The 27737-nt window shown below is 43.1% G+C and overlaps 2 protein-coding genes and 1 long non-coding RNA gene across 5 annotated transcripts in view; 1 reads left to right on the top strand and 2 right to left on the bottom strand.

Annotated features, from left to right (window-relative positions):
- Positions 1-345: 345 nt before the first annotated feature.
- mazb (MYC-associated zinc finger protein b (purine-binding transcription factor)) lies at positions 346-9460 on the bottom strand. Of its 2 annotated transcripts, none has more exons than XM_085466176.1 (7): positions 8382-9460; positions 8012-8162; positions 6615-7045; positions 5853-6100; positions 5696-5759; positions 3996-4167; positions 346-2679 (listed from the first exon to the last, which is right to left on the bottom strand). In XM_085466176.1, the coding sequence occupies exons 1-7, from the start codon at positions 8412-8414 to the stop codon at positions 2336-2338; spliced, it is 1443 nt and encodes a 480-aa protein (XP_085322302.1). In that variant the 5' UTR covers positions 8415-9460; the 3' UTR covers positions 346-2335. The 2 variants fall into 2 exon arrangements, with proteins under 2 accessions (XP_085322302.1, XP_085322303.1); XM_085466177.1 differs by having other exon boundaries at positions 6939-7045; positions 8382-9457.
- On the top strand, positions 4336-27599 carry LOC146703067 (uncharacterized). The gene is made up of 2 exons (XR_014921948.1): positions 4336-4628; positions 27549-27599. It is a non-coding gene; the product is annotated as an uncharacterized LOC146703067 (long non-coding RNA).
- Positions 10135-27737, bottom strand: part of taok2b (TAO kinase 2b) — a 31558-nt gene continuing 13955 nt past the window's right edge. Inside the window, exons 13-20 of one of the 2 annotated variants that reach the window (XM_085466175.1) lie at positions 27529-27737; positions 27181-27358; positions 26758-26886; positions 26406-26609; positions 22439-22678; positions 16869-17081; positions 14979-15161; positions 10135-14088 (exon numbers count right to left, since the gene is read on the bottom strand). In XM_085466175.1, the coding sequence (XP_085322301.1) occupies positions 13156-14088; positions 14979-15161; positions 16869-17081; positions 22439-22678; positions 26406-26609; positions 26758-26886; positions 27181-27358; positions 27529-27737 (2289 nt within the window). In that variant the 3' untranslated portion in view covers positions 10135-13155. Of the gene's footprint in view, positions 14089-14978; positions 15162-16868; positions 17082-19409; positions 22679-26405; positions 26610-26757; positions 26887-27180; positions 27359-27528 lie in introns of those variants that run through there. The other variant, XM_085466174.1, reaches the window with a different exon arrangement.

The raw sequence follows: 27737 nt of genomic DNA, 5'->3' as shown, positions 1-27737 counted from the left end.
GTGTATTTCAATGTGAAATACTAAACTGAAGACTCTCATTAATAATATTCTTATCAGTGGTGCCATTGTGGTTAGCACTGCCACCTCACAGCAGAAGGTTTTGTTCTCCCTGTGGCTGCTTTGGCTTCTTCTCACAGTCCAAAGACATGCACGTTAGGTTAGTTGGCGGGGGTGTGAATGATTGCCTGTCTCTCTGAGTTAGCCCTGTGATGGAGTAGAGACCTGTCCTGCATGTACCCTGCCATTTACTCAGTATCTACTGAAAGAGGCTCCAGGCCCCACCGGGACCGAGATGGATGGACGATCGTCTTACACGGTCGGAGAAAGGATCAGCCCACAAACCAGTGCCCATTTACTCTTTTTAATTTAAATTGTCCAAATTACAAAATAATAACATGAACTCTACTGCATCTACAAAATAACATAATATTTATGACTGTAGTAAGCATCATTGATTTTTTTTTTGCTCTAACAACCTTTTAGACATGCATACTGTTGAGAAATATAAAAATATAAATATAAATACATCCCATTAATATTCTTAATGAATCCATGACTAAGATTTGAAATATTTTATCATAAAAGAATTAAAATGCAGTTGAGTACGATAAGGCATTAAGATGTATCACAAGAGCTGTACAGAATCCTAGAGTAGAGGTATTACTTTTTTTTTCTTAATGTAATGGAGAAAAGCTAAAAATTAACTTGTAGTAATTCACTAATTTTCTCAACAGGAAGAACGTATTTCCAAAGGAAAAGAAAAAGGAAGAAAAAAAAAAGGTGAAAAGAACTCTATGAATCTCGAGATAACGTATCAACACAAAACTGAAAACTCGCTCCAGTACGAAACCAGGATTTAGTTTACAGCAAATTCCGACTTATGTCATCAAACTCCAACTTGTGACTTTAGAAGCCCTTTCAACACCACTCAATCACCCACAATATAACTAAAAAAAAAAGTCCATTCTTCACATGATTAATGCAAAATGACGTGTTCGAAACATTATGTGCTATACAGAGGGTTAAATGACTAAATCTAATGCATAAGTTTCACTCATTGGACTGGTACATAGAGAAAACAAAAGGACTGTGGCGATACAATCAAATGAATGGCCAACAATGTTAAAAATGTCTGAATGAAATCAACACTTTTATAAATATTATTGTTTACAGCCAACTAACTTACTTAGTGGAACTGCTGAAAAGTTTCTTTTGTCATCACAGCTCCCTAACAATACGCATGACTGAGCTAGCTTGTTTTCATGCAAAAAGGTAGTTCTCAGGTGCAAGATTTCGCCATGTCAGAAGCTGAAGTGTTTGTTAGCAGTTGTTTCTTGCTTTTTCTTTTCTTTTTTTTTTAAATTTCAAAGGCTAGACCCAGAGAGGAAGACTCAGAGCGAGAAAAATCCAAGAAATCTTAAACCCACTTCGATCCTTTACAGAATCCAGCAATAACAAGTTTAAGGTGCTTGACGGTGCTGAACGCAACTCTCTCGTCATCTCTGTACCTTTATGGAGACAAATGAATAAAGTACATCCCACGAATGCATGCCGTCTTCTGTCCCGATCTACAAACATCCGAATCAAAGAGACTTAAAGAAACGATCATCGCCGCTTCAAATCAAAAGTTAATTCTCTGAAAAAAAACAAATGAAATAAAACAAAATACAAGCCAACATGCGAGTCGAGCCGAGACTTCCGCGCACCCATCCACGCGACCTCCCCTCTAAACCGATTCTTCGTTTTATTTTCTGGGAGTTGCTCTCTCCCTGCTACTTTTTTTCTTTACTTATTTTAAATGCAAGCCTTTTGGATTCTTAGTAAGTGAGCTGCAAAATGGAGGTAAGATCAGAGCTGGTGTGAGATATACATACAGTACTTGGTGCGCTTGCAGAGAGCAGCCGACGCCGGGGTCGAGGGAAGAGACAGAGAGAGAGGAAAGAGAGAGGAGAGTGATACAGTAGATGCTCACAATACCACAGCTTCATTGGAGTTTTAAACGTACAAGAGCACTCGGAAATATCTGGACAACACATCCACGTTTGTCGTTAGTGTCACTGAACCTCCTGCAGCTACAAATGTCCTTTTGTCTGCCCTCCTCCCCGGCTCCTCCATTTTCTCCTTTTCTCTGGTGCCTCAGCTCTGCAACTCTGAGGTTAAACTGCCCTTGAGCACTGACTGGTGTTAATCTCCCCTCAACTCTTCATCCTAACCTTACCCGTGAGTGGGGATGTGACAAAACTAAAATCGGATCAGCATCTACGAGTAACTCCAACCGTCTCTGACCTTGCCCTCTGCTGAAGGACAGGGGTTATTGCTGATGAGCTCTCTACTGCTAACTTTGGGGTTGCGGTGCTGCAATGCTAGAGCAGTCTGTGACGAGCAGGTCCACCACCGTGTTACCGGTGACGTAGACGGTGGGTGCTGTCACCATGTTGCTAAGGGTGATTGAGCTGCTGGCAGCCACATTAGAGGTGACGGGGTTCTGGGCGGCCTGGTTGTTGGTGTGGGTGCCCATGTGACCCTGGAGCTGGGTGGGCGTCTTGCAGTGGACGCCACACAAGTGACAGACGAGCATGCCGCCAGAGGCGCTGCCGCCAAAGCCCCCCGGGCTGTCCTTCCACTCCTGGCCGTGGTGCTTCTGAGCGTGGACACGAAGGTACGTCAGTGTGGTGAAGCCTGATGGGCGAGAGGGAGAGAGCCGAGAAGCGTTACTTCAGCGAGAGATGATGCAATTGAGATCCAAGCACAAACAAAACAATGCAGCAAGCTCATAAAACGACAAATTAAAAACTCAAGGTTTTATTTTTTTCTCTTTTGCAAGACTCCCCTGACCCAAGCCTGCCAACCACAGTGCTACCATGTTATTATAATACCATATTTAAATATGTAAACGGTCATAAGTGAAAGAACGAGTGTGTAAATGTGATTGGACACTAAATAAATATCAAATACTGATGTTGGAACCTCATGTTAACAGTCTGAAATTTTACAAATACACTTGTCACCGCAAGAATGTCTCGAGTTCGACTCCACCATCTGGCCGGGGCCTTCTGTGTGAAGTTTATATGGACACTTTTCAGTTAAGTGTTATGCAACAAGAGTCAACTGGCCACATTGTTAGGTACACCTTGCTAGTACTGGGTTGTACTCCTGGCAAAGATTCAACAAGGTGCTGGAAACATTCCTCTGAGACTTTGTTCTAAGAGATTCAAAGTGTGCCAAGAAAATATCTGACGCACCAGTGCACCATCACTACCACTGATATAAGGACTGAGTCATGAACCATGCTTTTATGGCTCATGGCCATAGGACTGAGCCATGCTTTTATGAAGCTTATTCCAAATTCTGACCCCACCATGTTGCAGGAGAAATCAATACTCTGCTTTATTTCTGCATAACTTGGTTGTAATAAGAAGTTATCTGAGTTACTGTTGCCTTCCTATCAGCTCAACGCAGTCATCCAGAGAACTGCTCATGACCGGATATTTTATAGACTGTTCTTTGTAAACCCTAAAGATGGTTTTGATCCCAGCAGATCAGCAGTTTTTGAAATACTCAGGTCTGGCACTAAAAATCATGCCACGTTCAAAGTCACTGGACTCTTTCTCTGAAACATTCTGGAGGTTTGCTATCGCAGTAAAACTGCTGAACAAACAGCTGTGACTTCAGGCATTTGCAGCACTCAGCCAGGAAATAGTGCAGCACATAAGCGCGTGCTATAGCGGTGATGGTAGATTGATTTTGTTTTCTTCAGGCAGAGCAAGATAAATGATCCTTTTCTCTGTTTTTTCTTCATCTTTCACACAAAGCAAGAACAAAAGAGTAAAAAAGGTTAAGCCAGGTGCACTGTGGTCTTTTTGTTTTTGACATTTTTACTACAGAGTCCACAGTCTCTGTTTCATCCCTAAAGCTATGTCTGCTTTAATGTCCGTGTTTCTTCCCTCAAAATGCAATTTATATTGAATGTAGTGCAATAAAACACCTGTACTTACTGCGGTTACAGAGATGGCATGAGTGGTGCTGCGACTGGTTGTGCACTCTCATGTGATCTGTGATGTAAGCAGCTGACAGGAGCTTCCCACAGATGTGGCAGGGCACCTTCTCTTCGTGGCGAATCATATGTGCACGCAAACGATCCTTAGTAGCGAAACTGGACTCACATGTCTGAAAAAACAAGAAAGCAATATGACAATATGATGGCAAAACTTTTCGCAAACTACAATTTTTAAAGTGAGGTTTTACAATATTATGTTTTGCACGCCACAAAATCTTAGTGACAGCTGCACATATTTGAAAACCCACAAATGTATTCCGCACACTGTTCGTCGCTAACGCACTGTTTCAGGCATCAGACTTTCTTTACAGAAGAAATACATTTGTTTAAAGTGTTTAGGTTCTACAGCTATTTTACCTTTTCAGGATCAATATATGTCCAAAACAATGTTCACACTGCTAATGCTGACAGAGGAAGCTGTAGCTGTTAGCGCCACTGTACCACAGCTAATTTCTTTGGGGTGCTTTTGACATTTTAAAGATTTCCAGGGCATTTATCAGACAAATACTATGCTTTGCTTTGTGGATAATGGACCTAACAGCCTGTTCAAGAAGCCTAAGCTCCAGTTTTGGTGAGTAAAATTCTTTACTTAGCAGTTATTAGCAGGTATCTGTTTGCTATCTTGCGTTAGCTAGCAACTTAGCACTTTGCCCTCTTATCCAAACATGTTCACTTCAGGCTGTAAACCCCCCCAGGATGGTGACAGTCATGATGTCAGAATTGAGACTTCAAAGAGGGCTTCACAAACCACTGTGATGTCAGCAGCTAACTCCATCTTTTTTATACAGTTAGCGCATGCCCATAGCATATGATTATTTGGTCTGTTTGTACTGTTGGTAAGCTAATTTACTTAATCATAATAACAAAAATTAAAAAACAGCAGTGGTAAAAGTTATTTTTTATAAATAAATAAACAGATAAATCTATGTATGTTTAAAGGGCCACGTGAACTATGTAATGACTGCTACTACACTCAGCACAGAGACTCTCACCCCTCAATAAGTGCAAAAAAAAATTGTTATGCAAGATTTTGTTCTGTTGATCATACAATGATACAGTAAAAGAGAACTTCATAACTTCAGTGTCATGATGGCTGCATATTTATATTTATATATATATATATTTATATTGGACTGTGTGAGTGATCCACAGTCTAATAAGTCTGTGTGTATCTGTGTGAAAGAGTTTTATCATTTCTACTGTCACGGTTCGTCATCATATAGTTGATAAACCAATATTTATCAAATTTAAGTTAACGAAAGTTCAAAGATCTATAGTTCACATCTTTATGTATGACGCATGTAGATGCACATATACATAAACACACAAGTGTGCGATGAGACATGCTGATCTTGCCTGTGTAAATATCCAGCTTCAGTTGTGCTGCATGTAGGCATAATGTTCACAATAATGTTAAATAAATGTTATGCCTACATATCTGATTAAGATACATATGTACTTTATCCACATCGGTTTCCATGGTAATATTCTCATTGTTCATATACTCGTGTCTGTCTGCAATATATAAGCTGAAAATATAAAAGCACTGCAATGTGTAAGAGGAACACTATGCACACAGTGAAGTGACTAAACGTGTAAAGTAAAGTGAAGATAAAACACGAGATAATTGTGACTTACGGGGCATTTGAAGGGTCGTTCTGAGGAGTGCACCTGTCTGACGTGACTATTGAGGTGGTCGGGCCTTGGGAGCAGAGAAAGAACAGAGAAACACGTCAGAGCAGGAAATTCTTCACGTGCCGCAAGTGTGTCGGGAACATTCGTTCTGCTGCATTACCTGGAGAAAGCCTTTCCACAGTGGGGGCAAATGTAGGGTTTCTCCACGCCGCCCTGGTGGGAGCGCACGTGGTGGCTCATGCGGTCCTTCCTCTTGAAGCGCTGCTGGCAGATGGGACAGGAGAACGGCTTCTCGTCTGAGTGGGACAGGCGGTGACGGTTGAGATGGTAGACGTCTCTGAAGGCCTTCCCACACGTCTCGCAGGCGTGGTTCTTCCTCACGGGGTTGGGGTTGGGGTTCGTGGGCCGCTGAGGCAAAGCAGACAAGATAAGCACACTACAGAGTTCAGACGTTAAGCTTTTCGCTGCTGCACTGTGAAAAGAAATGCGTTCATTGTTGGCTGCCCTGTTTCTTATGTGGAAACCATGCAAGATGCACGCTGAGATTTTGCCAATTAAGTGTGGGTTGTGCAAAGTTTTCACTATTTGTGCAAAACATTTAGCCACTTTCACACTGTTTGTGTTACAGAGAACATGCAGGGGAGCATGGGGGAGGCTTCCAAGCACAGTGTTTCTCAAACTGAGGGACCAGTGCCAAACACTGGGATGGAATTTACTGGTCCCTTAACGGATTTCTGTTCCTGGGCTTTATGGAAAATGTGAGAAACTGGGGAATTTGAATCAAATACAAAGCAGGTGACACACGGGCAGCTGCTTGCGGGGAGAAGACGTCTTAACCATCCCTCCGGTCAGGCAGCTTAAGAAACAACATGCTTGAAGGTTCGGGGTTGACGACAGCCATCTCCACAAGGCCCTGACCCACCTGTACTGCCGCCCCTGTGGCCATGACGACAGCAGCAGGAGGCGGAGCATGAGGGTTAACACTAGCCATTACGTTTGGCATGGCCACCCCTTCACAATCCTGACCACCCAGGGGAGGCTGCTGAACGCCCGCCAGCACACCGGGAGGGGCGAGAGGGGGAGGCGCGGAGAGGTGCAGCAGGGAGAGGGGAACATGGGGCCTCTCCGCCCTCCCTCCGGCCCCCACCGCCATTGCCGACGGGTCCGCCGCCGCCGCCACCACCTGGCTGGCAGCTCTCTCCTTTGCTCCCTCCGCCTGCTCTCTGGCCCTGTCCTTCATGCGTACCCCAGTGTGGACCGACTGGTGCCGCCGCAGGTTGTAGTTGTTCTTGAACTGCTTGTTGCAGATGGCACAGATGTGTTGCACGCGAGCTGGCCGAGACACGGGCTTCACTGGAGCCGAGGGAGGTGTGAGGAAAGACAGATGATGGAAAAAAGAAAGAAAGAAAGAAGGAAAGATGTTAACTTTTGATGCTTTATATGATCCTTTAAGGCATCCTGCAGGAAAACAGATACATACAGTGTATGTGGCCGGTCTAAATATAAACCTCTGGAAGGTCAACTAGTCCAAAAAAAAAAAAAAAAAAATCCAAAGCAGAAAAGTCCATCATAAGAAGATGTAATAGAAAAAGATTTTTAAACTTTTTTTTTTTAGCTTACATAACTAACTGGTTAGCTATTAAAATGACTGGCTGATATGATTGATATATTGCGCAGGGCTGTTACTATAGTAACCATTGCATTAACTATTCTGATGAGATTAAAGTCCATTCAGAAATGAGTTCTTCAGACACTCTAAACCTCAAAGATATTCTCTTATCAACCACAGATGACACGTATAATCGAAAATATTCACATTTTGGGAGGGTGACTTATTATCTGAGTGACAGATGGGGATGTGGTGGTCAGTGCTCCATATTTCTTATTTTTCTGCTGGCACACAAGTGAAGACGATGTGCTGAAGAGCTTCATGGCTCAGGCTTGGTAGGATTAAAGAAATTTAGTTGCTTTCTATGATAGCAAAAATAAATACACATTATTCATAAACTACACAATCCTGCTCTGATCACCAGTGTATGAGTTGATATTCTTCATGCTGTTGTCATAGCGATGCTGAGATGCTCTACACTGTGTCATTCACCTGTACCTGATAATCCATGAGAGTGACCTGTACACTTTTTACATTTTTTAGACCACACAAGTGGTTCATTCGCTGCCATTTGCATTTGCACGTTTAAGTACTCGGCTATTTTAAGAGATTCAAATTTTTGTGGCCATCATCTGCCTCGCTGTGTCCGGTCTTTTCACAAACACTTTTTCTCAGCTCCACAGGTGTTTAAGAGTGCAGTGTCCCCTTACCAGGCAGAGGTTCCTCACTGAGAGCAGTGGTGTCCACAGTTGAAGGAGGCTGTGCTATGTGCTCTGTGGGTGGGGTCTGGGGAGAACTCGTATGAACTGGCAAGAGCTCTGATTGGAGGCTCCCCTCCACTTGGTTTTGAGTGGGAGTACTCTGGAGAAGCAAAGGAGAAGGCCATCACCAAATGTAAACACAAGTCACAGCTATATCTTCTCCAAGAGTGCGGCATAGTAAATGCAAGAAGTGAGGGCTGCAGGACAGCTGTGGACCCACACTGAGAGACAGACAGAGGGAGAGAGAGGGGGAGGCCTGCGCGACAGCACGCGAGCTGTTAAAGTGAAAGCAGAGCAAAGAGGAAAGAGAGAGGCCTACCTGGAAGAGAAAATTGCTCCAAGCAGCATCCATTTTGCGCCACAGCGATGGAGATTAGAAAGTCAGCTCTGGATTGAGATCGAGGAGAGCGGTCTTTGCATCGCTTTCTTCGGGTCGGCCCGCCGCTGATCGGGGCGCAAACAGCCGCCTGTCCGGCAGCAGAAACGCCGGGCTCCCGGGTCCTCTGGAAAAACGCGAAAAAAGCCGTCTGCAAAAATATGTTTCTCTCATTGAGGTAGCCTAGTGCTGACGATTAAAATGCACGCAGCTGTTGACTAACGCACGCTGCGGTACACAGGCAGTGGTGGAGCAGGCCAGGCCAATAACAGCCCGTTTCTCTCTTTGACTTTGGTTTCTAACTTTAATTAATTTAAACAGCAGTCTCACTGAAGCGCAGGATCACACAGTCCAAACTACTTCCAGAAAAAAAGAAGCAAAAAAACAAAAAACCTCGCATCTCACAGTATCACACTTTAGCAACAAACAATAAGCCAACCTGCGTGAAATAAATGCGTATTTTTACGCAAAAGAACAAATATGGGTTATAACACACGTATCTGGCAGCACAGCAGGTCATGCTTTGTTTTTAATTTATGAATCCAAATATTTTTTTTCCGATTTCCCCCCAAATAGGCCAATCGGGTGTTTGTCGAAGCCTCGCTGTTGGATTCAAGCCCTGACCCCGGCGAGCGGCGCTCTCGCCGGGCCGCAGCCTATCGCTCCACCTCGGCCGTTCAGCTGCGAGGATGTCATCTTTCTTTTTTTATCGCCCGCTCTCCCTCCTCCCTCCCTGTCTCTTTCTTCCTTTTCTTTTTTAATTCCTCTTTCTTCTCCCCCTCCTCTCCTTTTCTCGCACCGCTATGTCCCACTTGCTCTTAAAGGGATAGGGTTTCCTCTTTGGACACCCCCCTCTCATTTCCGTCTCTCTCGGCGGAGCCCTGTCCCTTCTCCCGCTTCCTTCCTGGGTTTTCGGCCGACACAAAATCCACTCGTGCGTGTTTTTTTTCTCCCCGCCTTCCTCCAGCCAGGCCCTTACTGAACAGATCTGCACCGCAGAAAACAGCCGGAGTGACTTTCCATTAACGGAGCGATGACAGACGCATCTTAAAGGGCAGTGCGCACAGATCCTCCCAGTCAGGCTAATGATGTCAGAGATACAGTGGAGGACAAATAGCAGCTCAGGATATGAACACAATGGACGAGAGTAATTGTTTAGCGAAGCATTTGTCTGCTTAGGAGGAAAAATAACAATTAAAAGGATTTGAATATTTGACTTGACTTATTTTTTATAAAACGAATATATTATAGATAATTAGAAAAGTTTGCGTCATCATCATAGGGAAACCATTTCATTTTAAACTAAGGAGCCCAGAAAATCACTAGGATCACTGGTAAGTGTAAGAATAAAGGGTCCATCTTCAGTTATGTATAATTAGTGATGTCTAAATGAATAAAACAATATGAGACCCTGAATTTTAAAGAGGGGGACTTTAACTGGGCATACGGAGGACCAAGTATGCCAATGAAAAAAATGCATTAAATTAAAAAACTGTAACAAAATATTATTACAAATAAATATTTGTAATAATATTATATACATACACACATATATGTATGGTCTGTCCAATTTAAAAACAGTGCCATCATTACACTAGAAGGTTTGTTGATCAGCAAAAACCTGAGCTTTTTCTATATAAAGACTAACTGCAGAATGTAAATATTAAAATTGGAAAAATGATACATAGGAATTACATTGAAAACTTGGATTTTATTTAAAAAATAAAAATACATTGATAAATAACATTAAATAAATAAATGGGTAAATTCAAACGCAAATAAAAACATGTCATTTGAAAGACTAACTGATGATACCAATTTAGTTACAGTCATTTAAAAACAAAAGTTAAATTTTGGTCCTCCATATTTTCAGCCCCCTACTGCCTAAAAAATATTTAAAAACACTGACAGATGTTCTTTGCCATATCTTAAAAAACAGAAAATATTCACACTTTAGAAACTGAAACTAAGATCATTTAGGCCCGTTTTTCAGATACTTAAAAGTTACGTGAAAACCAAAAATTAAATCAAGACAAGTTAATGTGTTAATATCAATTTATTATCTTTTTTTAAATTACTTTTTTAAAGCACCCCATTTCTTTTCCAGTACATGTGTTAAGACCCTTATTCCTCTCCTTCCTCAAGCTTGGAATTGCTTGACTTGAATATTTAATAAGAATTTCAACACCCTCCCCCCAAAATCTCTGCAAAGCACCGCCGAGCATGTGTTCAATCCTCATTCTCCTTCATCCAGGGCTCGCCACGGGAACCGAGACTCCCCTGCCTCTCACCGAAACCCCTGACAGCCGGTCTAAAAACACAGTCACACTGATGTCCCCACACACAACGGCCGTCTCCAATCCACCAGTCTTAGTTTATATAAGGAGTTTATGCATGCACTGAGATTCCAACCAAGCATAAAGTAGTAGGTTATACAGGGAATTGTCTTGAGCTGGTGTTTCTGAGTCATACAAACAGCAGGGTGATTATCCTTTTTTCCATTTTTTTAAATAAAGTAACAATAATAATAAAAAAAAAAAAAAAAACAGAAACAAAAAAGTTATTTCTGATCTTCTTCAAGTAAATGTCCGCCCACGAGACCCTCTGTGGGCGTCACACCAAACACTGATGGGTCTTATTGATCCGTGTGGACGGGCTGCTGCTGTCACTGCTGCTGTGCCGGCACCAGAGGGCGCACCTCCACAGCAGCTCGGTCGAGGCCCGTCCTTTCACTTCCTCCTCCGCACACTTTAAAACTTTCTTTTTTTTTTAAAAACATACTGATTGCATGCTGCACCCTTCAGCAGTCAGATTCTCAACTTTACCCTGAAAACAAATAAAAAAGGAAAACCAGCGTTTACATTCCAGTGGCCAATTTTTTTTTCCTCTATGAGAGTCCAGAAGAGGTCTGTGTTCACGTGAATAGCAGGGTGTTGTTGTAAGAGTGTCTCTGAAATTCAGTCCAAAAATGAAAAAAAAGAAAGAAGTGGTAATATAACTAGACTTTACCGCTTGACACACATACAAAATAAATCATTAACAATTATCAATAATCCCTTATTAATAATCATTAAGACCTTGAACACACCACACCTGACAACAGTTTTATCACCTTTTTTTGTGTTTTTTTGTTTCTTTGTTACACAGCCAAAAGTGGGCCCTTTTTGCTTATCGCAAGAAAAAAATTAAAATAAAAAAATAACCGTGAACATGATTACAACAACACTTACATCAGGATTAGTTATGGTAATATTGACACCTATAGAAAATGCAATTGGAGCTGTCACTCTAAATCTTGAAATTCAATAGTCGTTTTTGAATATATCAAAATTACTATCATTATCTTTGTTACTCTATAAAACCAAATGATTGTTTTTTTATTGTTTTTTTCTTTAATATTCCCATAAATATGTACAGTAAAGATCCAAAAACAAACCAAATGTGGGACGAGTGATTTTAAATGCCAGTGAAACTCGGGACAGGTACGATACATTTCAAATGTGTTTCGTCATGTTTTTACAAATGTTTTTTTTTCTTTTTTCTTCTTTGCACATCTATCTCATGCAATTGGAGTGACTCCCATAGACACCTATGTTGTTTAGATACTCAATACGTCATGGATGCCAGAAAGCTATGTGTTTCCCCCCCTCTCTCCATATGTATTTGTACATTTCCACATAAAGATTTTTCCTCATCCCATTTTTCCTTTTTCTTTTATCTCTTTTTTGAAGAAGAGTCTCTTAACTTTACAAACATTCCGTGTTATTTGTATTCGGCTTTGAATCACCTCACAGCCGTCAAATTTAAAAAAAAAAAAAAAATTCAGATGGCACGACATCCCTTTAAGAACCCCTTAAAGGCATTGGTGACGTTCTGAGCAACTTTTTTACGCGTGTGGTTTTTCTTTTAAATACACAATACAAAAAAAGAGAGAAATTAACAAAAAAAGTAAATGTTTAAAGCAATAAAAAAATGTTTTTCCAAACTCCAGAAGTCTGGATATTAGAGTAACCCCCCCTTAATTTTTCTTCTTGCATTCTGCCCATTCGGCGCGTCCAGTTTATGGGCGCTTGCTGGATAATATCTGGACTACTACGAACTACATACGAGTACACACACAAGCAACAAAACATCACCCTCGTTTCCTCCCTCGTCCTCGCTCTTTCTCCATTCCAGCAAAGAATATCATAGAAGAAGACATGGCTGCCATCCCCCCCCTCTCTCTCTCTGTGCAGTTCCAGGAGGACACATGCAGGGAAAAAATTGCTAATCGTCCCCTCTTTCACGCACCTCATCTCACTTTTATACAAAGATAAAAACATTAAACAGAAGTGTCTTTTTTTTTTTTTTACCTAATGTCACCCTAATCCAATGATTTTACAGGTGGTTACATTCCTCCCTCCCTTCCTCTTTGATACTTGTGGGAATGGAAGGAAACCTCTCCACCCACCCTGAGTCTAAAGAGGCAGGGTGCAGCTCAATAATGTCAGTTTGTCCTTTCTTTGCTTCTGATCTCTTTGACCTTCTGTGCGTTTAGAGAAAATAGCGACGTCCCTAAATCCTTTGTGTTAAGAGTTTAGAATTGAGATCAGCCCAGGAAGGAAAGAAAGAAAGGTGGCAAGCTGAGAGTATTGAGATGCAGCCTGTGATAGCTACCTTCCTAAATCACTCCCACCCTTCTTCCTATCGGGCTCTCTGCTGTTTTAACGCCTGCTGTCTAAGAGTAGGAGAGGTGGGAGCCGTTGGAGATGTGCGAAGTGACTGAGGTGCTTCGGCTCAGGACGCCGTCGCTACCCCCAGCACCTCCTGGCCCCCCGCCGGACGCCGTTCTCCTCAGAGGTTGGGGGCTGTTTCTCAGGGCCATCAGGCTGGGGGCGCCGCGCACTGCCAGCCCGCTGCCACCGCCGCCTCCACCTCCGACATAAATCCCCCCCTGCGAGGAGGAGGAAGAAGAAGAGGAGGAGGACGGCCCGGAGATGGAGGGAGGGGCAGGGGGCGGGGGAGGCAGCATCGCCAGGGACTGAGAGGAGGAGCGCGAGGGCAGGTGATGGGAGAAGGGCAGGGGGTGTGGGTGGGCCAGGTCGCCGCCGGAGCCCCGCACTCCGGCCCACTCCCGCTCCCTCTCCTTCTCCCGCTCCCTATCTCGATCCCTCTCCCGCTCGCGGTAGAGCTGTGGCGTGCTCTGGTGGTGGTAGTGCTGGGGTAGGTGGTGTCGCTGGTGGTGGGAGGAAGACGAGGAGGAGGAGGAGGAGGAAGAAGAGGCGGAAGAGCGCGACGAGTGGTGCATCTCCCTCCCCTCCCGGCCCAGCCCCAGGGCCATGCCCAGGCCGTGCGAGGAAGAGGAGGACTCGCCCCTGCGATCCCCGCCGCCGCTGCTGTTGTGGCTGCGGCGGGAGAGCTGCTGCGAGGGCACATTCTGCGGGTGGATGCCGTGACTCCAGTGGCCAGCTGAGCGGGAGCTGGAGGGCGGCACGTTGGAGTAGCCCTGCTTGGGGTAGGCTTCGCTGGGAATGCCGGTCAGCGCCATGTTGCTAAAACCCAGACGTAGGCTCTCTGCATCAAACGCCTCGATCTCGCTGGCCTGCCGTTCCAGGAGGGTGCGGATACGCTCTGAGCGCTCGTTCTGCAGGGACAGCATCTCCTCCTCGATCTAACAAAACATTAACAAAAAACGCATGTGCAATCATTGCATTAATAAAAACAAAGTACTTAAAAGTAGCGATTCAGACCATAAACTAACCAGGAATGAAGTTAATGAGGTCAAGTTAGAATTGGAGTAATTTATCCACAGATTTCTTTGGTTGTTATAAAGACTGCAGGGTTAAGACACATCTTCACTGGATTCCTGTTTTGGATGACTACATCCATCTTTTATGTACAGTCTATGATTCTTCAGTCAGTCTGAGGACATGGAGAGCTTTTTATCATCATCCTTCGTAGACAGAGCTGCCCAGATGTCATTGTGAGATATCAATAAAAGTGACGAGGAACTGTAGGCGTTAGATTGTAACTGTTAACTAATAGCTACACAATCCTCCATTATTTCCAGCTAAAAAAAACAAACAACAACCTCTTTCCACTTTCCATAGAAGAACAGACAGAGGTCTATGTCATTAAATAAAGCTCCAAAAACAGCTTGCAGGGGGACACTGTGTTAAAGGTGCCCAGACAGCAGACAGATCTGAGCCTAATCTGGACTATTTTTGGCACTTATTTGCTACGTTTGGCTCAGATGTGACTCAAAAGTCCTGACATGCCTGAATTTTGGCCCGTGCAAGGTGGCTAAACCGAGACAACAAGACTACGCATCAGGGAGGGGCACAAGTCGAGGCCAAATGTGGCCTGTAGGAGAACTTTGGATGACGGACACCAAAAACATCTTGCCCTCTTGGAGTCGTCAGCGACTGTTATTTATCATTCAATGTGCTAGTGAAAAGATGAGCTACACCTGTCTGGGATCTTCTCTGTTTGCTTGTTTGAGGTCCTTGCACTTTATTCTAAGAAGCTTTACTTTGAACACGAGTGACAAAAGGCTCTAACCCTTTGTTCCAGCAGGGCCCGGCGGATGGACACCCTCTGCTCCAGATCCTTGACTTCTCTCTCGTGCTGCGTGTCCGTGTGGATCTTGATCTTGCTCTGGTAGGCGTTAAGCAACTCCAGCTCCTGCTGCAGCTGCATCCGCAACACCTTGTACTCCGCTTCCTGCGTCTCATCCAGTCGAAGCTAAGAGGAAGAGAAAAAGGAGTGTTTAAGTGGAAAAAACAAACCAAGAGAGATCTGAAGGTGGAATCACTTTGCATGTGTTCATAAGGTTAGAAGAGCAAGGAAAGAAAAGGGGAAAGGATTGGGAAGTTAATAAAAGCGTGTGTGCATATTCAACATATTCCAAAATAAATCAATAAAAGAATATTTTCTTCAAAGTGTTGAAGTGCTTCGACCTCTGTGTGTCATGTCTGTTTTATAGTTTGGCTCATGTTTCAGATGACAGACAGATAAATATATATTTTCCTGACCTCTGGATTATAAGTTTAATCAGTGTTTGGGAAACCGTCCCAAACAGACTTTAGCTGCAGTCGCAGCATGAGTAGAACAAACAAGGGCGGCGGGGATTTGGCTTAGCGGACCGACGTGGCGCTCTTCCGTATCGAGGTAATTAAAGCAGCGCAGAGGATCATGTTATCCAAGAGACATTTTGTTACGTCCCATCGTCTTCTTACTTTGTTTCATTCATTTAGGAGTTTAGGATTTACATGTGAATGACTCCGACACTAAGAGGCCGGCGACTGACTGAGAGAAGCTTTTACAGGATGGTCTGAAAGTGATTAAGGAGGCACAGGCTTAGAAAATGTGGGCACCTTTCACAGTGAAAAATAGAACCTGTCTATTATCAATCAGCTCATTTCTTGCTTAATATGTACAAGAGAACGGGTCGCAGGCTTCAGCAGTTTAAATCAGTCTAAATTACATTTAAACTTTATGTTAGGTTCTGCTGTGATTCATGGGGCATTTAAGCCTCACTTAATTATCTTCTTTTTCCTTAAACTGGAGTCACTGCAGCTGTGAAGTGGAAAACAAAGCACAGCAGAGGTGGGATCTTTGCAGTGTTGCATGTGGGAAAAAGACCTTGTTGGGCCATGGCCGGACTGATCTGCTGAGGAGTCCCAGGGCATCACTTGTTTGTTGGGCCTCCCAGGTTTTCTTATTTCCCCAGGGTAGGCTAAACTATTCAAACACTTTAGATGAACTGATTCACAGACTGAAAGTTTAGTGGTTTAACTGTGTTATGATTTTACTGGTGCATGGTTCATAATTTGCTGTGATGATAAAGGAACAGTTCATCTGTGGTCCAACAACAGCAACATCTTGACTTTATGGTCCGCTGATTACACATTCATCATTGACCAAACAGCCTCAATTAAAAATTAAACACGACCTGGCACAGCTGATTTTTACCTAAGTGCCAGTTAGAAGTTATTGCTCTAATTACACAATATGGCTTAAAATTGATTCAGAGTTTAGTCAATTACTACACTCCGTTTAGGAAAAGTGATACGTTTATATAAAATGATAAAGATAAACTGAGTTTATAGCACTCTTATGTGGCTGAATAAGAGCCCTGAATTTATGGCTATAGCAGAACCTCTAACATTTATCTTCTGAACCTCTCACAAAGCTGTCATCACTTTTTCCTCTCTTCAATATTCCTACTTTGAATGGATGTTTTTTTGAGGAAGGACCTGTTTAACTGCAGGGGCAGGTAGCAGGACAGATCACAAGCTACAAAATTTAATTAACACTGAGGGACCAGGAGGTGGTTGGTTGGCGGGCAGGTAGACAGGCAGGCAGGAAGATCCCCCAAGCCAGGCACAGCAGTGGTGCTGGTGGTGTGGTGCGAGTGTGAAGTGAACGACGTCTCCTTGCCTTACTCACAGCTTGTGTGGACAGCATGTCATTGATGGAGTGGTCATACTGCTCGGCCAGGATGGCCAGCTTACGAGTCTGCTCATCCTTCAGCCGCTTCAGCACGGCCTTGTGGTCCGATTTGGGCGTGTTCTCCAGCAGGTGGTTGCGCAGGGCCTTGTACTGGCGGGTTTGGATCTTGCAGGTGTCCTGGAACTGACGCTTGATCTGAAGCTCTTTGGACTGAAGGAGACAGAAGAAAGATGGAAGCAGCTCGGCTAAAGTGCTCCTATTGATTGTAGAAATGATCACGCTGACAGATGTGACAGACGTGTCAAACATTTTACATATTTAAAGTGTAAACACCTGCTGAACTGTTGGATGACACCATCACAGCCACATAAGGAAATGTCCTTTGTCATGAAAACACATGTTGGAGATTTACCGTTTATGAAGACTTGTTGGATGGTTAAAACGCACATCATCTAAATTCTGAGTCTAAAAATCACATTCTTATGATGAATGTCTGCATCTTAGATTAACATTTATATTTAAGAGGTTGGATTTATAACATTTAAATAAACATATAAGGAAGTCCTACTTAATTCCAGTGTAGTCAAAGCTCTGCGATGGTCTTAATGAGATGACTTGGCTTCTTTTATTTAAATAAATTTACCTTTTCTTGTTGCTTATGTCAATATTATTTCCCTCTGAAGAAAGTGCTTGAAATCAGAAGGGTCCGAGGGAGCAGCAAAGTTTAAGCCCTGCTTTGGTGATTTTACACAATCGCTGTGAACTTTTTCAGGTGCTCACATAAACCAGCAGCTGGACGAAACACACAGTACACAGTCTGCTCAAAAGTCCAAGGAACTAGTTTATTTTTAGTGTACTGAGAAATAGATTAAAGCATCACGTTGGCCGATGACTTACTGGGGCAAAGTTAAAGGCTGTGTGCAAGGAAAATGTAATACACTGATCCAAGGCAAAGCATGAACGCATGCAACTTAAATAAATAATGTAAAATACACTTTCTAAATAGGTAGGAAAAGGTTTTGCTGTCATAACCTAACATTTTGTGGTGACCTGATCTGGTCCTGTAACTGTTAATCATCCCTATGTGTGAGCTCTTTAATGCAAATGAATATTTTTAAATGCTAAAATATAATTATTTTGCTATCCATTTTTAATTCTACTCAAAAGAAAAAGGCAGGAGTTAATAGTAAAGCACATTATTGTTTAATTAAGGTGCCAAATTTCTTTTAAGTGGTTAAATGTTATGCTTGATTAATTTCAGACTTCTCGGAGACACATCCGGTGTGGCGACTCAAATTTCTGTGTATAACAACATCAATTCAGTAATTTTTAAACACGTTTTGATGGACTTAAAGTTGTTTTGTTTTAATGACAGGCAGCCTGATACATTTGTAAAGCACTGTATATAAATGTATATATGTAAAAACACTTTCTAGGACCTTTAATCTGATGTTTATTCTTAAGAATGAGCCTTTCTGTATATTTGTCAGGCGATAATAAATCAAGAGTTGTTTTCATGTACTGCATGTCCAAGAAAGACTGATCTCATTTCACTAAAACCTGATCAATACTCTGCTGTTAAACAAACGGCCCAGACCTCGAGCATAATCTGGGTCAGGTCGAATCAGACGATCGCCATTTAATCCCATAAATATTTGCAAGTCATAATCACAATTTTATGTTTATACTTGGTAATAATGTTTTTGGTGGCTTATAAATGGGGCAAAAAGGGGAGGACAGACGACAACAGGAATGTGTGATGATACAGGAGGAATGAACAAAAAGGTAAAAAGGATTCTTTGCGCAGTGAGATAAGGAAGAAAGTAAGCAAATGGAGACATGATAATAATGGAAACAAAAAAAAAAAAATCAAAAACAAACAAGACAATGATTTGAACACAAAAGAATTTATTTTTGTGTATGACAAAATGTTTCTCTATGCTTGCGAGCACACGGCTGTACAGTATGCCAACACTCATGCAGCTAAAATGAGAATAAAAGGATGACGAAATGTCTGCCCAACACAATGCAGCACTGCTCTTATAAATACTGCATTAATTAAATATATATATTAAAAAAAAACTCAAGGTGATATAACTCTGTGGAAACACTCAGTGTCACAACAAAACAGAATGCAGACATGTAAACATACACAAAAGGAACAAGTTACATTCAAATAAAACATTGATTGAAACTTTTCTTTTAAAGCTCGAATTGCAAGATGCAAAAAAACAACAACAAAAAAAAAAAAAACCCAAAACACATTTTTTCCTTTTCTTTGGGTGAAAATACAGTTAAGACTGAGCTTTCCTACTCAGTACCGTCCCTCCACAAAAACAGCTCACATGTGGCGACACAAACAAAGCTCTTTATTCCTGCCTTTTTAAGCGCTAACGCATTTTACGAATTTGCTCCGGCTTCATTTACATGAACTCAAAGGATTTTGGCGTTTAGCAGAGACACAAACAGCAGAATTAACCGTGGGTTTCTTTTGGTCTGACTGACGCTGAGCTGAAATGATGAACTGACTGATCAGAAAGTTCATTTCCTTATCATTTCAGTCTTTTTTTTTTCCTTTTTTTTTTTAAAAGGCTCAAACATTTTGGTTTTCAGCTTGTCCAATTATCTTTGGGTTTGCTGAACCCGTAGGCCGGGTGAAGTGGAGTTGCGATGGGTGTATTTTTTAAGCTTCACGAGCTAAAATTGAAACGATCTTTTCATAGATATTTGTATTTCTTTAATACCTTTCAACACAGTGCAAAACAAAATATTGATAGAATCAGATATCTGCCTTCTCTTCATTCGACCTGCTCCGCCTCATTTTTCACATTCAGTAGTTTCAATCTTTTTACTATAATTCTACCTCAAAAGATTGTCTATATGGCTTCATATTAAATGAGTTACATTGAAATATTAAACAGTTTCTTATACTTTCACTATGCAAAAACATATCCTGATTATCCTGATTCCTCATGTTTCCGCTATAGATTTAGGATATCACTTCACAACAGACTCTTGAAAGCAGGCACTTCTTATTCCATTACTACGAGCGAAATGTTTACATGGTAAATCATAACAAGATTATTGCACAACATGCAATAAAACATAATAGTCATAATATCCAACTAGAATCTAGATGATGTATTCACTAGCTGCATGTATAATAATAATAATAATAATAATAATAATGTATAAACGTATTCTAGATCAACTGAATATGTTTTTTGTTCCAGCTAAATGGCCCCATACTTAATCATTTAAGACCAAAATATTAATAATTATTCCTCTCTGCTCTCACGATGGTCCGAGACGTCACCACTCAGCGGTTTATTGCACTTTTCAGTCGGCTGAGAGCTAGTGTTCAGGCTGATGTTAGTGAAATCATTGACGATCTTTCATTTTCACAGTACTTTGTGCTTTGGGGAGAGATATTACAGCCGTTGAGCTACATAACACTCTAATATTTGTTCGAAGCACTGAGGAAACAGCGCACCCTGTGAAGTAAGACAACTATGAAGAAGAACAAAAGATTGCACAAAAAACGGTCTCAAAAATAACCATAAAAAAAAATATCTGTCTTACAAATTAAGAGCAAAATAATAAAAATTAAAGAAACTTCTAAAGGAACTTTTACAAAAAGCAAAAATAATGAAATATTAAAACTTCACTGGGTTTCATTCAGCAACTGTGGGTTCGACAGCTTGTTCAAGTTGCTCGAGCCAGCTCATTCAGTAATATGGCTTGTTATGTGCGTGCGCACACACACACGCTTCTGGAGCCAGCGCACACAAACCTCTGTGTGCATACGAGTGTGTGGGTTAAATACGGCTCATCTTTAAAAATGTGACCAGTTTGAGTAACAAAGGAGACAATGTGGCCCAAACACGCAATGAATGGCTGCACAATGGCGTGCACACACACGCACGCTCGCACACACACATTCACACAATCTCACACCAAAATGTTCCCGACATGTCTCACTCTTGCTATCTCCACGGCCGAATTTTCCCCTTGACAAACCGTCCCGATGAAGTTCGTCTCAATCCACACTCCCACCTCGTCTCCTCACGAAACATCCTCTCCCTCTCTTCCCTCCTCTGTCTCTCCCTCTCTCTCCTCCTCCTCTCCCTCTGTCTCCTCTCTCTGACCTCCCGGGGCAGCAGGCGCGGTAACCTGCTTGGAATTTCCTTTTTCAAGATGCCAAGGGTTTGGAGTTTTATCCTGACCCTGAGCGGCAGCTTTTTAACGACCTGCCGGGCTAGTTTTAGCACTACCGAGTTAGCTAGATCTGCCAAGATGCCGAGGGGGCGTCTGCCGAAACGCTTCACCCACAGCAGGCCCTTGGCTACAAGAGAGGTGCTCCTGCATTGAGCCTGATACTCCAAGGCCAGGCTCTTTAGTGGAACTGGGATTTTGGACTGGCGAACGCCCCAGTTGCGGCCTGCTTTAGGAAACATCTCATAAAGGTTACGCTCAGCCATACCGCCCAGCACCGACTGGCACATGGCAAACAGTGGCCGAGGCAGGCGGAAGAGGACGCGCATGCAGAGGCGGTTGACTTTGCGGGGCGCGAGCTGGAAGAAATCACGGGCTGGCCTGACAATCAGGACCACGATCAAATAGAGGGAAAGGAAAATGGAGGGAGAGCTGAGGAAGGAGGCTGAGATGAAAATAATGGGGATGTAATAAATCCCCAAACTGATGGAGAGCCCTAAACTGAAGAGGCCATTGGCCCAGAGGCTGAGAGTCAGGTAGGTGGAAAGCGACAGAGAACAGCAGGAACGAAGGAAAAGGTACGAGAAGAAGAGCGCCAAGAAGGCGAGCTCAGCAGAGAGGAGAACGGATGCCACCGAGGGCAGGGGTGGAGAGCGGCGGAGGGAGAGGAGGAAGATGGAGAGCAGCAGCAAAGTGAGGTTGGAAGGCTGCGCAGCGACAGAGAGGGAGAGGAGGAGGCAGATGCCGTGAGAGAAGAGTGAGGGGAGAGAAGTCTGGGCAGGGGGTGCGGGTGGGGGTGAGACGGGTATGGGCTCCAGCTCCTCAGAGGCGTCAGGGAAGTAAAACTCTGACAGCTCATCGATGTCTCGCTCACGCAGCCGCCTCTTTTCTGGGGACGAGGACAAGATGAGCTCCGACGGACAACCGTCAGCTACACCCCTGCCCTCTTCTTCTTCTTCGGTCTCTATGCGTGCAGAGTTACCATGATCCTCTTCGTACTCCCACTGCACTCCTTCTACTTCCCTGACTTCTGTCTCCTCTTCACCGACTTTCCACTCAACTACATCTTCTGATTTACTTCCCTCCTCGTCTACCTCGTCCTTCCCCTCAGCCACAGCGACACGCACACCCTCCACCTCATCTACCCCTCTGCTAAAAACTTCATCTTCATCATCTACTACTCCATCAAGCTCATCCCCAACATCATACACCTCCTTCGCCGCCACCTCGCTCTCCTTTTCTTCCTCTAGCTCCTCCCCCCCTCCCTCGCTGTCCCAGCTGCCGCTCGGCCCCTCTGTCGGCTCGCTCTTTCCCTCCTCGGGAGACCCCTGGCTCTGGGTGCTGTCACTCACTTTGAGGCTCTTGGGCTGTTGGCGGACCTCCACGGCGTGTTTCTGACGCAGCTCTTGCTCACGCCTCTTGTTATACTCCATCTGGTTGGTGAGCTCCGTCTGGTGTTGCGTGCGGATCAGCTCGGCCCGCGTACGCTGCACCAAACTCAGCTGGCGGAACTCCAGCTCCTGGGTGGATTCGTGGTGACGCAGCAGCATGGCACACTCCAAGTCCTTCAGAGTCTGCTTTTTGTTCAGATCCTGAAGAAGGAGAAGAAGAAAAAAAACAAACAAAAGATGCAGAAGGTGATTTGTAATACTGGGAGGACAGAAACCTGCAATAGCCACCAAAGGATCTCTTGTATCAAGCTACAATTATTAAAAAGTATGAATTTATAGGTCATTTATTAAAAAAAAACAAACAAAAAAATTATTTTCTTTTTCAGCCATACTGTTGTAGATTTGCTGCTGTGCGTGGGATCATTGTCCTGTTGCATGAACCAGTTTCAGCCAAGCTTGTCAGACAGACGGACTCATCTGACTCTAGAATACTTAGAGATACACAGGAGTTCATGACTCAGTGACTGCAGGTACTGAGATCCTGTCGCTGAAAAACGAGTCCAAATCATATGCTAGTATGAGGTGTTTGTGCTGTTGGCTTTTCTCCAAATGTAGTGCCGTGCAAAACACGTCCACTTTAGTCTCACTTTCCAGAAGTCTTGTAGTTTATTCTGATGCTGCTTTTCAAGCCAAAGCTTTGCTGCCATGTTCTTTTTAGAAAGAAGAAGCCTTCTCCTGAAATCTCTTCCAAAAAAGTCATACATGTTTGTCTTTTTCTAATTGTACTGTCATGAACTTAATACTTGATACTAACTGAGACCTGAAGAGTCTGAGATGGTTTTTTGCACTCCCTCTAAATACTGCAGTTTGACTTTGGGATGAATTTATCGGGGCGTCCAGTCCTGGGAACAATGTTTTTCACTCACTGTAGAGCGATGGATGCAGGTTGTTTGGAGATTGCCTTCTAACCCTTCCCAGACTGATGGCAGCAACATTTACTTCTTTAACCCTTTAAGACCTACCATAGAACCAAGTCCACCAGAGCTTACTTTATATTTTTACATGCTGTAGTGCCATTTTTTGGAGCATTTCAAGTTGATATACATCAATACAACATTATAGCCCAAATTTTAATAATATGTCTGCATTAAGTGCATAGTAATTACATAAATTGCAATAAACTAAAAAAATAATAATTTGAAAATCGTTTTTTTAACATATATTTCTAGTTAGAGAAATTTAAGAGGCTTATCCCTCAAAACTTTAAATACAAAAAAGTTGCACAAAATAGTTTCCCACCACAGAAAATTTATTTTGAGTGTCTTCATAGTTTTATTTTTGAAATACACCAATTTTTATATACTGCAGGAAAAACGAAAATAAATATTATAGTGTAAATTTGCAAAAAAGCATCATATGCATCAAAATAAACTATTTCCAGCAGTGCAATATGAGTCCTAAGCGTCCCAGAAACGACACAGAAAGTCATAAAGTCAAACATAACTTTTAAAAACACCAGTATAAGCTCACGAGGCCCTGATGGTAAAAACCTACATTTCCGCAAAATGACGTCACTTCCGGTTTCGGGCAGGACATGGCGGACATGCGATAGTTCGCGCTGATGGACATAGGAAGTGTTACAAACAGCCGATCGGATCGGCAAAGCGTGTTTCTGGAATATTATGTTTTTGTTCCTGCAAATGCTTTTTATGCAGTTTTTGCAAAGCTATATGTGGAAGGAAACTGTGACCGAGGACAAGCTGATGGCATAAGATGTAAGTACAACTCCTCCAGTTTCATATGCAAAAAAAACATTATTGCGCTAGCTTACGTGGTTGCAGTGCTACCGGGATTTAAAAGTAGTTGCGCAAAACGGAGCGTGCCCGCTCCGACCCGTTTTAAAGGGTTAAGATTGTTGTTGTGTTTCCTACGTGGCATTGTGTTAAACATCTGAATGCTTCAGCAAACTGACAAAACTTTTTAGATGTGCTCACACTTGCTCAGTTAATAAAGTGTATTTGTATATGTCTACACACACACACACACACACACACACACACACACAGTGGGGCAAAAAAGTATTTAGTCAGCCACCGATTGTGCAAGTTCCCCCACCTAAAATGATGACAGAGGTCAGTAATTTGCACCAGAGGTACACTTCAACTGTGAGAGACAGAATGTGAAAAAAAAAAATCCATGAATCCACATGGTAGGATTTGTAAAGAATTTATTCGTAAATCAAGGTGGAAAATAAGTATTTGGTCAATAACAAAAATACAACTCAATACTTTGTAACATAACCTTTGTTGGCAATAACAGAGGTCAAACGTTTCCTATAGGTCTTTACCAGGTTTGCACACACAGTAGCTGGTATTTTGGCCCATTCCTCCATGCAGATCTTCTCGAGAGCAGTGATGTTTTGGGGCTGTCGCCGAGCAACACGGACTTTCAACTCCCGCCACAGATTTTCTATGGGGTTGAGGTCTGGAGACTGGCTAGGCCACTCCAGGACTTTCAAATGCTTCTTACGGAGCCACTCCTTTGTTGCCCGGGCGGTGTGTTTTGGATCATTGTCATGTTGGAAGACCCAGCCTCGTTTCATCTTCAAAGTTCTCACTGATGGAAGGAGGTTTTGGCTCAAAATCTCACGATACATGGCCCCATTCATTCTGTCCTTAACACGGATCAGTCGTCCTGTCCCCTTGGCAGAAAAACAGCCCCATAGCATGATGTTTCCACCCCCATGCTTCACAGTAGGTATGGTGTTCTTGGGATGCAACTCAGTATTCTTCTTCCTCCAAACACGACGAGTTGAGTTTATACCAAAAAGTTCTACTTTGTTTTCATCTGACCACATGACATTCTCCCAATCCTCTGCTGTATCATCCATGTGCTCTCTGGCAAACTTCAGACGGGCCTGGACATGCACTGGCTTCAGCAGCGGAACACGTCTGGCACTGCGGGATTTGATTCCCTGCCGTTGTAGTGTGTTACTGATGGTGACCTTTGTTACTTTGGTCCCAGCTCTCTGCAGGTCATTCACCAGGTCCCCCCGTGTGGTTCTGGGATCTTTGCTCACCGTTCTCATGATCATTTTGACCCCACGGGATGAGATCTCGCGTGGAGCCCCAGATCGAGGGAGATTATCAGTGGTCTTGTATGTCTTCCATTTTCTGATGATTGCTCCCACAGTTGATTTTTTTCACACCAAGCTGCTTGCCTATTGTAGATTCACTCTTCCCAGTCTGGTGCAGGTCTACAATACTTTTCCTGGTGTCCTTCGAAAGCTCTTTGGTCTTGGCCATGGCGGAGTTTGGAGTCTGACTGTTTGAGGCTGTGGACAGGTGTCTTTTATACAGATGATGAGTTCAAACAGGTGCCATTCATACAGGTAACGAGTGGGGGACAGAAAAGCTTCTTACAGAAGACGTTACAGGTCTGTGAGAGCCAGAGATTTTCCTTGTTTGAGGTGACCAAATACTTATTTTCCACCCTGATTTACGAATAAATTCTTTACTAATCCTACCATGTGAATTCATGGATTTTTTTTTCCACATTCTGTCTCTCACAGTTGAAGTGTACCTCTGGTGCAAATTACTGACCTCTGTCATCATTTTAAGTGGGGGAACTTGCACAATCGGTGGCTGACTAAATACTTTTTAGCCCCACTGTATATATAAAAAATAAATCCTTCTCTAGATATTAGGTATAAACCTTAGTGTTCCCAAATAAAAGACCACTACATGCAAAACTTTTGCAACAACTTTTGAGTGCACCTAATTTTCCAAGCCATTAATATTTTGCTTGTGCATTACTGTTACACATAGATGACAAAATGAATTGCAAAAGTCTTAACATTTATAAATATTATAAAACAATATCAAAATAAAAATGATATTAATGTGCTTCAAAGGACTAAGAACAGTACCTCTCTGAGCAGGTCCTGCTCCAGGTTGTGGCGTGACAGCAGCATCTTCCTCTTGTACTGGCGACACTGCACCTCATAATACTGCCTCTGCCTCCGCAGCAGACCCGCCTCTTCCTCAGCCTGCCGCTGCTGCAGGCACTCCTTCTGATGCACCAACCACTCCTGCTTCTCCCGCTTTGGCGTTGACTGATTCTCGTTCAGTTCCTTGAAGAATAACAGCAGCGTTTAGCTCGGCTCGCCGTTTGTGCAGCATTATACTTACCCGTCAAAATGAACCGATTGCAAGTGGAGTGATGAAAAAGAAGACACTCATATATTTGTTGAAACATAATATGACAAAACTCAGAGGCACCTCTTTGAGCTGCTCTTTGCGCTGGCGATACTGTCGTTTCTGGGAATCCAGCAGGCCGGTCAGCTCCTTCTTTTGCTGCGTCAGAATGTGTTGCTGGAACTTCTTCTCCTCCGACACGACTGCCTTTCCCTGGAGGATAAAAGCCCAAAAACATTCACAATTAGTGATATTGAGTCTTATCAGTGCTCTTACTGAGACAACTCTCTGTATGCTGGTGAGAGAATGAAGACTTCTCAGTGGCTGCTACACTTTGGAAAGATCATCAACTTCATATGAAGCAGGCATGTGTACACTGAGCAATGTGAAAGTATTGACTAATATTAGCAAGACTAACAACATAGTGAGTATCAGAACCACACACTGTTGTTTGATATTCATCACGTATATTTGAATTTATTATATTTCTCTGTGATCCTCGCTCACCTCTTTCTCCAGGATACCCTGGTGCTTCTTGGTGAGTTTTTCTCCTTCCACTGAGAAGCTGTTCCTCAAATTCTCCAGCTCTTTGTCCAATCTCAGCTGATGTTCGTCCATCTCGGCCTTCAGCTTGTTCTCCAGGCCCATCAGCTGCTTCTGGTGCTGACGCCGCATTCGCTTATACCTGTGAGGAGAAACACGGTTACCTAATGGCTAATAATCACCAAGCATTACTTAACTAAGCATTTGAAGCCCTTTGTTTTCTTTTATTTGTATAAAGTTCAAAAACATGTGCAAATACACTTGTTTTGATTGTCCCGTAACACCATCAACAATTCACGACTGTGACCTCACCCGGACATCTGCTCTCTCAGTGCAGAGCCCTGCTCGTGTTCCTGGATCTGACGGGTGACCAGTGAGGCGGTCCTGATGGTGGCAAAATGGTCTCGGCCTCGTCGACGTCTGCCCCCTCCCCCCCCTCCTCCTCCACCACCAGCAGATGCAGCTTCTCGCTGAGAATCAACCTCTGGCTGATAGGGATCGTCATAGATGTTGTCATGGCT

This window comes from Copadichromis virginalis, linkage group LG8 (assembly GCF_057382275.1).
Source record: "Copadichromis virginalis isolate Kocher_CV1m ecotype Utaka linkage group LG8, C_Virginalis_male_GT1.1, whole genome shotgun sequence".
Lineage (NCBI taxonomy): Eukaryota > Metazoa > Chordata > Actinopteri > Cichliformes > Cichlidae > Copadichromis > Copadichromis virginalis.
Note: the sequence above shows the minus strand (reverse complement) of the source record. Positions and strands in the feature narration are given on the sequence as shown.

Bases quoted from the DNA above. Each gene is read 5' to 3' on its own strand.
- mazb (XM_085466176.1), bottom strand. From the start codon at position 8,414: ATGGATGCTGCTTGGAGCAATTTTCTCTTCCAG. The intron at 8,163-8,381 runs GTAGGCCTCTCT...TTGCTTCTCCAG, and splicing joins GGAGCAATTTTCTCTTCCAG to AGTACTCCCACTCAAAACCA. The intron at 7,046-8,011 runs GTAAGGGGACAC...CCTCGGCTCCAG, and splicing joins CAGTGAGGAACCTCTGCCTG to TGAAGCCCGTGTCTCGGCCA.